Source organism: Geotrypetes seraphini, chromosome 9 (assembly GCF_902459505.1).
Source record: "Geotrypetes seraphini chromosome 9, aGeoSer1.1, whole genome shotgun sequence".
In the NCBI taxonomy this organism is placed as follows: domain Eukaryota; kingdom Metazoa; phylum Chordata; class Amphibia; order Gymnophiona; family Dermophiidae; genus Geotrypetes; species Geotrypetes seraphini.
The window spans coordinates 153,836,190-153,852,616 of NC_047092.1; the positions used below are offsets into that span (position 1 = coordinate 153,836,190).

General features: G+C 40.7%; 1 protein-coding gene across 4 annotated transcripts in view; it reads right to left on the minus strand.

Moving 5' to 3' along the window:
• Positions 1-8,908: 8,908 nt before the first annotated feature.
• The window catches only part of PLOD2 (procollagen-lysine,2-oxoglutarate 5-dioxygenase 2), a 169,350-nt gene continuing 161,831 nt past the window's right edge, over positions 8,909-16,427 (minus strand). For all 4 annotated transcript variants that reach the window (XM_033959381.1, XM_033959382.1, XM_033959379.1 and 1 more), the window contains 3 exons: positions 15,275-15,421; positions 12,584-12,709; positions 8,909-10,459 (listed from right to left, as the gene is read on the minus strand). In XM_033959381.1, the coding sequence (XP_033815272.1) occupies positions 10,304-10,459; positions 12,584-12,709; positions 15,275-15,421 (429 nt within the window). In that variant the 3' untranslated portion in view covers positions 8,909-10,303. The remainder of the gene's footprint in view (positions 10,460-12,583; positions 12,710-15,274; positions 15,422-16,427) is intronic.

Here is a 16,427-nt window from a genome sequence, read left to right on the forward strand (position 1 = left end):
TTCATATCTGTTATTTATCATTTTTATAGCTTGTGAGAAGTAATTTCATATTTATTCAAATAAATTATTAATAGCTACAGTCAACCGTTAGTCTTCTGATATTATTCAGAGCATTCATTTGTCTTGCCAATAGTTCTGCTTCTACAATTTCTGTGTGCCATCTATAGGGCTCCTTTTACTAAGCTGCACTAGCGTGTGCAATAGAGAATGACACGGGGAAAAAATATGTCCCCGTCACCGCCCCGTCACCGGCCCACCATCCTCTGCACTGCCCCGTCACCGCCGATCCCTTCACCGCCCCGTCACCGTCACCGCCATCCCTTTCACCGCCCCGTCACCGCCACTGCCATCCCATTCACCGCCCCGTCACCGTCCCCGCTGCATCCATATAAGCCTTTTTCCTTTCACTCCCTCCTTCCAATTTGAGCCGGGAACACTATCGATCGCACGGTCCCCGCGGCCACTACCTGCCTGCCCGGTCGATCCTGGTGTTTGGCCGGCTCTCTCCCTTCTCCTCACCTTGGTTTGTGGGTTTTCTTTTTCGGCAACCTGCGCGCTTTCCCAGGGAGCCGCACACGCGCGGCTGCTCAGTGTTCGATCTTCTGCTCTGCTGCAACTTCCTGTTTCCGGTTGCGTCAGAGCAGAAGATCGAGGCTGAGCAGCGGCGGGTGTGCGCGGCTCTCTGGTAGCGTGCGGGTCGCCGAGGAGGAGGATCTGCGGACTGGAGTGAGGAGAGGGGAGAGAGCTGGCTGGACACTGGAATTGATTGGGCGGGCGGGTGTGAGCTGCGGGGACTGCGCGATCCTTCATGCCTCACTGCGGGGGACAAGACCATTCACCGCCCCGCGTGCGGTGAATGGCCTTGTCCCCATCGCCGCAGCGACTGCTAGTTTTCTTCCCCGTTTTCGGCGGGTGACCCGCGGCTAAAATGCGGTGGCCGCAGGTAAACCGCCACCGTGTCATTCTCTAGTGTGCAATATTTTAGCGCGTGCTATTCCACGTGTTAATGCCCTAACGCAGCTTAGTAAAAGGAACCTGTGTGTTCTGCTGTTAGCTGTAACTTTTGAAAGTCTAGCTAATCACACTGAAACTAACACCCTTATCCATTCTCAAGACTGCCACTGGAATCATGGCTAACTCAACCAGGCTCCAAAAAATTCCTCTCTTGAGGACAAAATATATATGCAAAATGGTAGATTGTTTTCTCTTTTCTCTGGAATCTAAGGGGTATTTTCTAAAAATGATTTACCTGGGTTTGATTTGATATGTAATATATGTCATTCTTTATAGGAAATGAGCCTTGATAAAGCAGGAAGTGAAACATGTTAACAAGGCTTTCTCCCCGATTTTCATGACCATAAAAAGTATTCATTCTTTAAAGTTTTACCCTGGTTAAATAAGTTACTGAATATCAGATGAGATTTATTATATGTGAACCAGAGAGGAGATGGCATGTGAAGCTTAGGACAATGGATGTTATGAGCCCCGAGTGGTGTCTCTGAGGTTCTTAAGTTTGTTATAGGAATTTATTAATCTAATCTAAGATTCATTTTATATACTGGATCATTTCCCGAAGGAGCTCGACTCGGTTTACAATTCTTTAAAATAGAAATGACAAAATAGTAGACCATAAATAAAAGGATACTGATAGAGTAAAAATTCCTAAGACAGTACTATTAATTAAAATTGAACAGGAAATTTAAAACTAAAGAATAAAATGTACTTATTACAGTTTGCCAGCTAATAATATTGATAACTATTGTGTAAACAACCACGTTTTTAAATCTTTCCGAAATTGCTGTAACTGACCTATCAATCTTAAAGAGTCTGGAAGTTTGTTCCAAATCTCCACCAATTTAAATGCTATAGATTTACTAAGCTTCCCAGCACATTTAAGTCCTCTGAAGGATGGGAATGATACTTTATAGATTGTTGTAATTCTTGAGTGACCAGATCTAATACCATTCCAATATAGAGGGATTCAAGGATCAAATATTCCATAGAGGAGTTTGAAAACAATACACACACACTTAAACACTGTATTCTATGACGGACTGGGAGCCAGTGAAGCTTTCTCAATAAAGGACTTGAGGATATAATGAAATTGATACTATTTTAACAAGGGAGCTAACTGGTGCACTGCTAAACCACTAATGCTTGTAAGGTATGTTCCAGGGAAGAGAGGTGCCTATGGGTAGTGGTGGTGGTGGTGGTGGGGGCTACTTTTGTTTGTAAGGAGAACATGGGAGGGGAGTTGTTTCTGCTTAGGGAAGGTGGGCTTCAGTTACAGCTTCAGCCAAAATCATGGCATGAAATTCAGTGGCAGGTTTGGTTTCGGCTGAATCTGCAAAAAAAAAAAAAAGGTTGCTGGATCATCCTCTGTTTTCAATGCCCTTGTTTAGTTTTGTAACTGCCACTCCCAGCATTACACAGCTCTATGGCATTTGTTTCCCTTTAATCCCATCCTCTTGCTTAGGGTTACCAGACGTCCAGAATTACTCAGACATGTCATCTTTTCAGAAGACCATCCGGGCGTACCAACTTTGAAACGTTGGCAAGATTGGGGCCGAGTCTGGCGTGCATGTGCGCATGCGATGTGGTGATGTCAAATGCATGTGTGTATGCGTGCAATGTGACCTCATCGCATCTGTGCATGCGCAGATGCATTCCAGACCCGACCCAAAGAGATGAAGTTTGCGCGGGGCCGGGAGTCGGAATGGGGCCGGCCCAAGGGTGGAACAGGGCGGGGCCACATGTCCTCCTTTACCAGATGCAAAATCTAGTAACCCTACTCTTGCTATAAGGATCCTCGGTATTTGTTCCATGCCTTTTTGTTACTTTATTTATTTAACATGCTTTAATATGAGAATGTATGCTATCTAGAGTGAGTGATAAAAGAAAGCAATGCAGTTCTCTTGTAAACCTTGTTAATGCTGGCATAGTTAATACGGTGCAGAAGTTTTCTTCTTTCGCCACGATGGCAGATTTAGACACCATACTCAAGTACACAAGTACACAGCAGCACATCCTGGCGTTTGCGTAAGGAGGCAGACACCATACCTGACAAATATACAGCAGCACATCCTGGTGTTTGCGGTGTGTTTGCTTATTTTTTTTTTTTTTCTATTTCTGAACTCCAGATGCAATAATTGAAATAGGCATAACAAATTAAGTATGAAGAATTTAGAGTAAAGACATTTTGTGCCAAATAAAATCTCCAGAGTTTAGACAAAGAAATCATATAGTTCAGACATCCACAATGTAATAGATTCCAGATGTTCTACAGAAGGTTGGCAGTTGTTGGCATGACCTAGAATATGATACTATTATTTGCAAAGGAGAATGGAGTTTTCAGAGTAGGAGAGTTAGAATTATCATTGTTTATTTTACATTTAACATAGCTTTGTAAGCCTGCTTGCCACAGTAATTTTAGCTGTCTAGCGGGAATGAAATAAAGATGTCATGGTATACCTCGTCTCAGATAACCTATACTTGGGCACATCATTCACCAGTTGGCATGCTATGGACACGACCTATTGGAAGATTGTTAAGGGGCTCTATGTGACCTCCTCCAACCTTGTTAAAACTTTGGTATCATACATTAGAAAGCAAAATAACTGTAGATTAATGTAGATAAAAGCTGACAAATTTGCTAAAGAGGAGATTATTTTTGACTGTGGCTGAATGGCAGACCATCACTGAGCATAAAAAAATTACACAGAGGACTTGCTTATATATTTGCTGAGGGATGTAGCTGACCTCAAACATTGCATAAGCAGGAAAAGGTTAAATCCACAAACCCCCGATTCCTGTAGCAGCTCCAGAATAGATTTTTCGGCAATAGCTTGAAAATCCTGCTTTCAGTGTTTCTGGCATTTTGTGGCAATTATGTACCATATTTGCATAAACTTGGACATGTATATTTTACTTTTTACAAATAAAGTAATTTTCTAACATTTCATGTATATCTTGGTTAATTTATTTGGTTCTCCTTTTGATAGGGGGAAGGAACCTTAGTGATTAGTGCTGGAAAGGAAGAAGGAAATAAGAAATAAGAGTAATGGGAATGAGAACAGAGGCTGAAAGGAGGGAGATGGAAAATGGATCTCAGACAGACAGAGTGGAGGAGGAATCTGAAGAACTGTGCTGTAAAGGAGAGGGAGAAGAAAGGGATGGAGAAGAATTAGGGGAGATAAAAAAAGAGAAAGGAATAGGGGAGGGGCTAGAAGAAAGAGGGAATCCTCATCTGGAGTATTGTGTTCAATTCTGGTCTCCTTATCTCAAGAAAGATATAGTGGCACTACAAAAGGTTCAAAGAAGAGCGACCAAGATGATAAAGGGATGGAACTCCTCTCGTATGAGGAAAGACTAAAATGTTTAGGGCTCTTCAGATTGGAAAAGACGGTTTAGGAAAGATATGATTGAAGTTTACAAAATCCTGAGTGGAGTAGAACGGGCACAAGTGGATTGATTTTACAAATTACAAAGAGTAGGGAACACTCAATGAAGTTACAGGGAAATACTTTTAAAACCAATGAGGAATTTTTTTTTCACTCAAGAGATTAGTTAAGCTCTGGAACGCATTGCCAGAGGTTATGGTAAAAGCGGATAGTGTAGCTGGTTTTAAGAAAGGTTTGGACAATTTCCTGGAGGAAAAGTCCATACTCTGTTATTGAGACAGACATGGGGGAAGCCACTGCTTGCCCTGGATCGGTAGCATGGAATGTTGCTACTCTTTGGGTTTTGGCCACGTACTAGTGACCTGGATTGACCACTATGAAAACAGGCTACTGGGCTTGATGGACCATTGGTCTGACCTAATAAGGCTATTCTTATGTTCTTAACAAGATAGTAGAAATCTGGGGTCAGGAAAAGGAGGGTCCACAATCACATCCCTTCTCTCACTCACCACATTTCTTCCAATTCTTCACTCATTCAGCCCCCCACACCCCATTGGATCCACTCATTTATGACACCTCTTTGATCCCTTGCCTCTCCATCCACCCAATCCCCATTTTTTTCTTCACATATTACATCCTCCCAAACCCACATCTATGATCCTCTTACTCACACACACTGGAGATACTTTAACCCCTTCTGCCACCCTCCACAATGATGCTCCCTTCTATCCTTGCAAGGAGGTCAGTGGCAGAGTAACACCTCAGGTCATGTTCTTCTCTGTTAACCAAGTGTTATATTTTAAACTCCTCAGCACTATGGTACCCTCCATAGTCAAAACCTAAACATTCAAGATCTGGGCAGCCAAAGAGGAGGACATGACCCAGGCCAATGTTCCAGCTCTACTCTCTTCCTAATGTGATGACCACTGCTAGTCCCACTTCTACCTAGTTCAATCTATTATTCCATATATCAGTGGTCCCCAACCCTGTCCTGGAGGACCACTAGCCAGTCGGGTTTTCGGGTTAGCCCTAATGAATATGCATGGGGCAGATCTGCATTCCTATCATCTTCATTACATGCAAATCTCATTTATGCATATTCATTAGGGCTATCCTGAAAACCTGACTGATGGGTGGTCCTCCAGGACAGGGTTGGGAACCACTGCCATATATAACAGGATCATAAGAATAAAATAAAATACCTCATGGATCAGACCAAGGTCTAGCAGGGCTAGCCCAAGGTGAGCATTTAACCATATGCCCATCTCCAATAGGATCAGCTACCAACACCTCCCCCCCCCAGTTCAGTCCTATTCCCCTCTACTTCCCCCTCCTGTGGCCAGAATCTCCCCTTCACCTCTCTACCCCATCCCATGGTGTCCAGTGTCTTCTTCCCTCTATCTCTCCCTATAGTTCAGCATCTCTCCTTCCCCTTCCTACAACACGCAGGTTCATTGTACCCTTCCTCTATCTCCCCTCCCATAGCAGACATCCCTTATTTCCCTCTCAGGTATAAAAATTAAATTGCGAGCCCTCTACCCCATTTAACTGTATGCCCACCCCTAACAGGATCAGCTCAGCTCAAGACCTTACTGACACCTCCCCCCAGTCTCACTCCTTCCCCTCTACCTCCCCTTCCTGTGGCCAGAATCTCCCCTTCACCTCTCTACCCCATCCCATGGTGTCCAGCATCTCCTTTCCTCTATCTCCCCTATAGTTCAGCATCTCTCCTTCTCCTCACTACAAAACACAGTTTGCTTGCATCTACCCTTCCTCTATCTCCCCTCCCATAGCAGACATCCCTTCTTTCCCTCTCAGGTATATAAAGTAGAAAGCAACTCAGTATTTCCCAAGTCAGATCTGGAGCACCTCCCTTACCAATCAGGTTTTTAGGATAGTCGCAATGAATATGCATGAAAGAGATTTGCATACAGTGGAAGCAGTGTATGCAAATGAATCTCATACATATTCATTGTGGATATTCTGAAAACTTGACTTGGGGGGGGGGGGTACTCTAAGATCAGCTTAGAAAACACTGATGAATTTTACCTTGAGAAAAACCCAAACGGATCTTACAAGAGTAGAGCACCTGCACATCTACAATGGGTCTTTCATTTGACCACGGTAATAGACAAAGTAGTCTCCTGAAAAAAAAAAAATGCTTGTGGATTTGAATAGACTTAGGCCCTCTTTTACTAAGGTGCGCTAATCGATTAGCACGCATTAAACGCTAACATGTGCATGTGAGTCTATGGACGTGTTAGTGTTTAGCATGCGCTAATCGGTTAGCGCACTTTAGTAAAAGAGGGCTTAGGTGAGCCAGGACAGGTAGCACGAATATAGCTATCCTCTAATATTAATACTGTATAACTTAAAACCCATTGAATGGCTGTTGTGGATTTTTGTTTGCATAATGACAGCAAATCATTGTTTGCCTTGATTTAACATTATGTATTAAAAGCCCTGTTTCCTGGATCACTCTATAAAGACAGTTTTATATTACATTCTCTGTGTTTTGCAGCCATGGTTTTTGGAATCCTAAAACACTCGTCCAGGCAGAATTTTACACACGGCAGGGTGGCTTATGATTTCTACAGGTTTTTACTCTACATCTTTAACAAGTTTGTTGAGACTGCAGAGAATGTGGCTGGAACAGTATAATAAATATATACAAGCTGAATATCTTAAATATATATAACTACTCAAAAAATATTCATGTATAAATCAACATCGGAAATTATATGTGGCACATTTCCAACTTAAAATGGAGAAAAGACCTCAGTGTTTCCCAGGAGCCCACCTGGGAAACTTTCTATGGCAAGTACTTACTTGCCACAGAGAAATACATCTTCGGTCTAAGAAAAATGCCGTAATATAATTAGTATAATTGTCAAAACTTTTAGCAAAACTTTTTTAAAAAATAAATTTTCAAAAATAGTAAATGGAAACAGGCACTTATCTTAGGTGAACTCTTTATCTTCCGATATTGAAAAAAATCACCGCAGTTCGCTGTTAAAGCCAAGTGCTATATGTTTATCACACTCGGAGGACTAATTCAAATTTCCTTGCCATAGAAAGTTTCCTGGGTGTGCTCCTGGGAAACACTGAGGTCTTTTCTCCGTTTTAAGTTGGAAACGTGCCACATATATTTTCTGATGTTGATTTATACATGAATATTTTTTGAGTGGTTATATATATGGAACAGTATAATACCATTCAGGATTAATGACAGAACTTGCAACTTCACACACAGGACTGTAAAGAGAAATGGACTATGCTTATTCTTTCACTGATGAAAGGAATCTTCTAAATAGGCAATAATTCATTCCGGAAGGGTGGGAAGAAGAAACTCAGACCTGAGGGAGAGAGAGTTGTGTATTTTGGCTGAAGAGAATGGATACTTTATGGGTTGGGGGCGGGGGTGGGGCTGATATTATGAAGAAAAATTTATGATGTGTCAGGGAGACTTTGGTTCCTGAGGGCTGATGATAGTGCCTTGGATGTAGTTTAAAAGTGGATGGGGGTCATGATGGTGCAAGAGATAAAGGGCAATTACACTTGACGGGCTAGATAGAAGATGAAATTCCCGTTAATCAGCCCTTTCATGTTGGGATGGTATGCTTAATAACTTTTCCAAAATCTTGCGTGGATGTTATACTTTTTTGTGCTAAAGTCCACATTAGTACTGAAGACCTACTATTGAGTGTGTTTGGTGTACCACCTGAAAAATATAGGGCCCGATTCTATAAATGGCACCTATGGATGCCTAGTGATGCCTAATGAGAATTTGCAAGCAACTTAAGGGTCCTTTTACTAAGGCGTGCTAAATGCTAACGTGTGCAAACGCATCCATTATATCCTATGAACGCATTGGTGTGCGTTAGCATTTAGCGTGCACTAAGGACTCCTTTTACTAAGGTGCGCTAGCGTTTTTAGCGCACGCAGGAAATTACCGCGCGCTACGCTTCTAGAACTAACGCCAGCTCAATGCTGGCGTTAAGGTTCAGGGTGCACTATTCCGTGCGTTAAACCCCTAATGCGGCTTAGTAAAAGGAGCCTTAAATCGGCTACCACACCTTAGTAAAAGGACTACTTAATTGAAGTGGTGTGGTAATTGACCATGCCATTAAAATTCCAATTATTTTTATTGCTAATTAAGGTTGAGCAAGGATATCCACAAGACACTTAGTAACGTCTAAGTTGAGGCGCACTCCACCACCTAACGACACCTGCCTCCAAAGTAGGCATGGTTAGGAGAAGAGAATAGGCTTGGTAGACTTAGGCGTTGCTAAGCCTAATATACCGACACCTACCTCTATGATGCCTAGCAACATCTAAGTCTGTTTAGATGCCGCTAGACATGATTCTATAAAGGACGCCTAGCGGTTGATTGACAACCATGCATAGTGGTTCCTACAAGTTAGGCGCCCTTTATAGAATCAGCCCCTTATTGCATAGCAACAACATTAACAATGACATAAAATACGTGACATTGTTTTTAATCTACCTTTTATTTTCTTAATTTATTTTTTCACAATTTCTTGACACACTGCATATCAGCACTTTAGGTTTCAATGTTCTGCTTTCACTTCAAGTTCAATACATAGATTGCTAACATCAGAAACCTTTTAAAATCAGATTCCTCAAAACAGATGATTATGGGGCCTGATTTCCTAAAGTCCGTTCCCCATGGACAAAGAATAGGATAAAGCCCTGGTAAGCCAGGTCCTAAGTCAGGACACCCTGCTATAAGAGGCAACTCAACAACTTTACAGTAGATTACTGACAGAAAATTCAAGTAATTTTAAAATGAGTGTAAAACTGTCTTTAAAAAATATCTTGCCCTTTAAATTTGCCAGTGTTCTTCAAAGGTGAATCTAATTTCCAGTATTTATTTTGTGGATCTGTCCAGTACATACAGAAAAATATTTCATCCAATTTAAGGACACTTGTCTGCCTATTTGTTAAACTACATTAATGAACATTAAACACCTACTTCGGTATCTAATGTGCATTGAAATGCATGTACCTGCATTATTACTCCTTATGCATTTAAAAAAATACCCTAACTACAAAAAATATTTCAATGATCCTTATCAAAACAGCTCATTAATATTAAAATAGTTTACCACAAATCATGAGAGTCATGTGATTTATGGTAAGCCTTGTTTTTTTGCTAGGACACCTGCCCCTATTCTTCATAAAAGATCATTCATGATATAAAACCCCTCCCCCCTCTTCCCACCCCAAATGGAGAGACTGAGCATAGACAATTGTAAAAATAAAGGCACTGATATTTTTCTATAACATTAGCACTCTGTTTGTACATTTACTCTTGTTGAATCTTCCAAGTATTATAAGAACATGACAACGCATACATTTGGTGTATGACATCTATATGTGAAAATGTCTGTATTTTGAAGGATTTTTTTTTCTTATGTAAACTGATGCATAAGCATCATTCTTTTCTATTATAAGGATTTTGTAATAAACCCCTAAAAGGTAAAAAAAAAAAAAACAACCCAAAACACAACCCTCTTTGAATAGAGGTTTTTTTTTAACAAGTTGAAAAAGATTTTGCTGAACTGGTAACCAGTCATATCAGAGAAGTACACTAAACAAATCCTTTCCATTCCTCTGTCGCTGGTACTAAGGGAGCTTGATGTATTTTCATTTTGTGGCTTGGTCAGATGCAGTTTAGAGAAGATGTACATCAACTTGTATTTAGCTCAATGTAAAGTTCTTGCCTACTCAAAGTATCTTGTTCATGCCTGAGCACCGTTTTAAGAAGAAACAATAACACGTAGTGCCATTTTCTGGAAGGACATCTATAAATAAATGTTTCTTCTTATTAAAAAAAAATAAAAATTATATTCTTTGTTATTTGAAAATGCGATGAGAATTTATGGATCAATGAAAGACACTGCAATGTATCTTGTTCCGTTCGTGACAGGTAGTCCTTCATGCAGGTGGGTGAGTCTTCCAGGGTGCATGAAGCTCCAGCCTTTCCTGGGCGATTCAATGGAACAGTTGTACCTGTGGAATCTGCAACCTCCACCCTGTATTAAAACCAAAATAAAAAAAAGTTTTAGCACACTGAATATCTGCATCTTAAAACAAAACATCAGCGAAACAGACAGTTATTTTCTTGCTTAGCTAGAAAACTGCATATGAAAGGAAAGGGGGGGGGGGGCGCATCAACCTGGAAGTTTTCTGAGGATCGTCAATATTCAGTGTCAGTGACTGGATGACTCTCCAGGCAAACAGAACTGCACAAATAGCAGCCCTGATTTGCCTGTATACTTATTTGAGTGTCAGCACTCAATACTGGACAGACCTGGATTGCTTCCAGCGGTTGCAAAATTCCTATCCAAATATGAATCCTTTTCCCCTGAACCACAGTCTCATTTATGCAATGAGACTCCAGAGCTCATCAGCCTTTTTGCTCGTTTGGGTGTGTAATGGGGAGTATTTCTGATAATGCTACCCTGGATATTTTGGATTTCAACTTTCTACCCCAAATCTTATATGTGGATTCCGGAAACTCACTCTTACACTTTATTTAATGTCATTGGTACCCAGCTGACAAAGAGGCAGCTGCACATGACGTCTTCACTACAGTAAGGAGGAAGTTAAGGGGCCCTTTTATTAAGCTGTGCTAAAACGTTGCTGTGCTGAAGCCATTTTTACCATGGCTACAAAATGGCCGCACTTCCAATTTGTTCCATTAATGACTAGGTGTTAATTTCCCAATTATCATATGGCCCTTAGCGCGGGGGACCCTTACCAACACCTATTTTCTAGGTGGTAAGGGCTCTTGCCCTACCTGAACACGGCGATGTAGGTGCGCTAACAAATTAGCACTGGACTTATCTACTCTCTGCCCCCCACCAAACACATCTCCAGTGCTAAAAAAAAATGAAGTATTTTTTTTTTCCAAATTTTTATTCATTTTCAAAATTACATAAAGTGTAAGTACATATTCAATCAGATAATCAATGCAAATTTCACTTACATTCTATCTTTGGTTAATTACATAACTTCTTACCCCACCCCCTCCCATCCCTCCCTACCACATAACTAATAATCATATAAATACACATCAATACCACAATCCCCACCCTACCCTTTTAAACTGATATATTTAAGGGAAACGTATCCATTTACTCTGTACAATATCTTGTCAATGGTTTCCACACATCCTGAAACTTCTTAAAATATCCTCTTTGCAATGCAATGAATCTTTCCATTTTATAAATGTGACATAAAGAATTCCACCAAAAGGTGTAATTTAATCTCCTCCAATCCTTCCAATTGTATGTAATTTGCTGAATGGCAACACCAGTCATTATTAGCAGTAATTTATTATTATTTGCAGAAATTTGACTTTTTGCTCTCATTTCCATACCAAATATCACAGTATCATAGGATAATGCCACTGGGTTATCTAATAAATTATTAATTTGGTCCCAAATTGATTTCCAAAAATTAATAATATATGGGCAATGAAACAATAAATGATCTAAAGTTCCTGCTTCCAAATTACAATGCCAACATCTATTAGACAAAGAACTATCTAATTTTTGTAACCTAACAGGGGTCCATAACGCTCTATGTAACAGAAAGAACCAAGTTTGTCTCATAGATGCTGACACCGTACATTTCATACTCCAAGACCAAATTCGTGGCCTGATTGGAAAAACCTTAATAAACATCACAGTTTGGAATTTCTGTGTTTTCAGACAGACTTCTTGGGTCACCAATGGTATAAAGTGTTAGGCGGATTTAATAAAAAGAAATTAAAAAGTGGTTTAAGAGATATTTGGAGCATAGAGATTAAGCATGAAATTACTGCATCTAAATGAAGTATTTTTTAGCACCTGTGCACACCCCACAGTAGTGCTTTTTAACCTGTGGTAAGCATGCATTAGTACTCACGGAAACTTAGGCCCTGTTTTACTAAGGTGCACTAACCGATTAGTGCGTGCTAATCGATTTAGCATGCTAAATGCTAATGCAAGCATGTTAGTCTATGGACACATTAGCGTTTAGTGTATGCTAATTCGATTAGCGCACCTTAGTAAAACAGGGGGGTTAGTAAGAGGGGCCTCTTAAACTGAAAATTTTAATTTTTTTTATAGCTTTCCTTTCATAGCAAAAGAGAGTTTGATAGCCAAACTCACCTGAAAATCCACATCTTTATTGTTGAGTGCAATATTGATAGTAAATGTTGAGGCATCATGATGAGGTCTAAGATAAAACTGCCTATCAGGATGGTACTTCACAACAAAATTCAGCATAGCATGACCCTAAAAAAAAAGTTCAGGAACACATAAATCAGTTGAGTTAATACACAGTCATTTCAAAATATCAGTACTGAGAAAGAAGTTTCAGCTTCTTAAAAAGAATTCATTATTCCTTTACAATTACTACTTTTTCCCAAACCCTTCACCTAATCTTTTGTTTCTTTTATTATTCTTTTACACCTGCAATCTTCATGTGTGCACTACACATTCCCAGCAGCCTGTCATCCACTCTCTTTCAATTTTAATACCTTATATCACCATCTCTATCATCACATCGTCTGTAATACTTAATGGGTCTATATTTTAACATTTTTTTTTTTTTAAACACTAGCTGTAGCATTTAAATTTTTCACTTATATTCAGCACCACTATACACACATAGGTGCAAATTCTGTATAGGACGCTGGTCTCAGCAGCCGCCTAAGCACACACCGGCGTTCTAATGGACAGAGGCCTAACCCCCACCTAACCATCCCAATTCTCTAACCGGCGCCCATGGCACAGGTGCCGGTTAGAGAATTGTGCCTGATCCCTTGCCATCAGCCGATCGTGTCAAGGGAATTTCCCTGTTGTGATCAGTTAAGTGGCAGGGAACTCCCCCCCCCCCCCCGTGACACTGTCTGTGGCAGGAGGGATGCCCACTCCCTGTTGGCACCAGCCCCGTCGATCCCCCGAACTCCTGTCACTCCCCAACATCCACTAACACTCCCCAACACCCCAGACACTCCTTCACACCCCAACATCTCCCTTAACTCCTCCTTAACTCCCTGTATCTTTAGGAGATGGCCGGCAAGAGGGATGCTTACTCTCTCTTGCCGGCAGGCCCGCCTCTTCCAAAATGGCGGGCATTAAATTGTTTTAAGTTACGGTTCACTTAATACAATAGGAAGCAGGTATACATGCTAGTGCATAAAGAATGTGCATTAATTGTAATTCTGCCAGTGCTCTGCCCAGGGCTTTTTTTTTCAGGGGTTACTTAGGGGTACTAAATACCTGCACCTTTTTCATTCCATACTAAAACAAAAAACTGACCTTTTTGTGCCTGTGTTACTGTAATCCGCTTAGGTTCTAAGCAGAATAGAAATGTTAAAAATAAATAAATAAATACATTTCCCCCAGTATTATTGAACGAGCCCAAGCTCTGCATACACGTTGCCTTTTCATAGATTGACTGGTTACTGATCACCCAATCTATGAAGGATGGGCTGGTATTTTTTTTGCTAGAATAAATGCATTTGTTCTGCCCAAAAACATGCCCTACATATAGATCACGTAAAAATGTGTACCTTCTTGGTACCATGTATACTTTTACATACTTAACCCCTCAGATAATTTAATAAAAGATCTTTTATGCACATGAAAAAAGGTTTTATTTTATGCATGAAAAATGGTTTTAAGAATTATTACAATTATAACTGGGACAAGGTATGAATCAGATTAGAAAAATATGAGTTATTAGCGGCTCAATCTGGAATCCCCCATGTTCATCTGCTTTGTTTTCTTTCAATTGCAGATAAAGATCATGGCAGATATATAAAAACAGAATTAAACATGGATTTGAAATTTATCTTTATTACTTACAAGTAGAATGACATGGGAACAAAATATGTCCCCGTCCCCACCCTATACTCGCACACTCCTGAAGGGCATGGAGAAGATAGACAAGATAGATAAGGATAGATTCTTCAAACTACGGGGAACCACAAACACAAGAGGGCACTCAGAGAAACTGGAAGGGGACAAGTTTAGAACCAATGCCAGGAGGTTCTTCACACAGAGGGTTGTGGACACACGGAACACGCTCCCGGAGGAAGTGGTCGGGCAGAGTACGCTACGGGGATTCAAAGAAAGATTGGATGGATTCCTGAAGGATAGGAGGATTGAGGGATACAGATAGGGGTAGATATCAGCATGGAAAGAGTATAGATAAAAACAAGGGGGCTATAGGGCTAAATCATGATAACCTGACAGGTCATGGACCTGATGGGCCGCCGCGGGAGCGGACTGCTGGGCGCAATGTACCTTTGGTCTGACCCAGCGGAGGCAAATTCTTATGTTCTTATATGCCATCCCTACTCCGTCCCCACAGCTTTGACTCCATCCCCATGCTAACTCTGTTAAAATATTACCATTACTGTGGATTTACCACAGTTTAGTGCAGATTACCACGTGTCCTTATTGCCATGTCATTCTCTAATTACAACACTGTTTATACCACAATTTCTTTTTTGTTATTTTAAAAAAAACAAAAAGTGAAGGGCAGGAAGAAGAGGGCACAATTTTAGTTCCTACAATTTTCCAAATGGTTTCATTCCAGGCCATAATGAGATGGCATTCCTGAAGACACAGCATAAAATGATGGACCAGTACACTCATGTGCTTCCCATTAAATTTAACAAAGTTTGGAGAGAAAAGAGTCAAAATCATGTCTTGAAAGATTCACTTTTTCCTCCCTTCAGGCCAGTAGCACTAAAATGTTCTCTCCATTTCAAACCTTTGTGTCTACGAGGAAGACTCGTTTGAAAAATAACTATGGGAAAAGAAAATGCAAGTTAGCTGAAGGTCTACCTTTGTATAATAGCCTGCAAAGACTTTTAGTGTTACAGGTGCAATGAACTCTCGAATGAAATGGAGCCATTCAGACTCCAGCCCGATCTGTTTCATATGAATATCATCAGTTGGCACACTTTCATAACCACCAGAAATACGGACATCCTAATAAGTTAGAAAGAAAGAAAGATTAATGTTTTCAGTGTGCTAACAGATAAACGGAGATTTTCACTAAAGAACTCAGAGCACTGTTTTTATTACAGAATCAAAAGAATAGAAACAAAAAGGGCACAAGTGTGATTATGTTCTGTAATTTGCTTTTTCTTTCATAAATACACTGTATAAATGCAACCTGTGCACCAATTTCCACAAAAAAGCAATAGGTCTACTTACTATGCTAAGTAATGTGTTTAATGTTAGGGATTTGCATTTATTAGCACATATATGGACCACTAATGCATTCAAAATCAATAACCTGTGAATTATTAAACTAAACTAAAATTTATTGTATTTTTCGGTCCATAAGACGCGTCCACCTGTAGAGTAGGAAAAACCAAGAAAAAAAAATTTTGGTTCAGAATTTTTTTTTTCCCCTTGGTTTTCCCTCCTCTACACATAGGTACATCAGGTGGTCTGGTGCATCTGGTGCTGGGAAGGAAGCCCGAAGCAGCCCAAAGCCTGAAACAGCCTGTTGCCCAAAGCTGCCTGCTGCACAAAGCCCGAAACAGCCTCCCGGTACCTTTTTTTAAGTGGCAGTGGTCCAGTGCGGACTCCTGCTGGATGGCTGCCTTTCTTCTTGCAGAGTGATGCACAATGCAGGAGCGTGACCTTTGCGCTTCCTGCCTGGTCCTGTGCCGCTCTCTGATTGGCTGCAGTCAGTTCTCACGATGTGATGCAAGAACTGATTGCAGCCAATCACAGAGCAGCAGACCTAGTCACGTGCCCAAAATATAGGCCAGCATTTTACATACATTTAAGACATCTGTCTCACATCTACATAGACACGTAATCTACGCTGTGCATCTCTGTAGATGCGCTCCGGAGGACTACAATGTGGGCATCCTGCCTCAAAGAGTTTTTTTTCTTAAACATGAGTCCCGATTGGCTGCCAGACGGCAGCAGGATGCCTACAGCTGCCTGCCATCAGGACACAAGCTTTCGAGAATCAAAC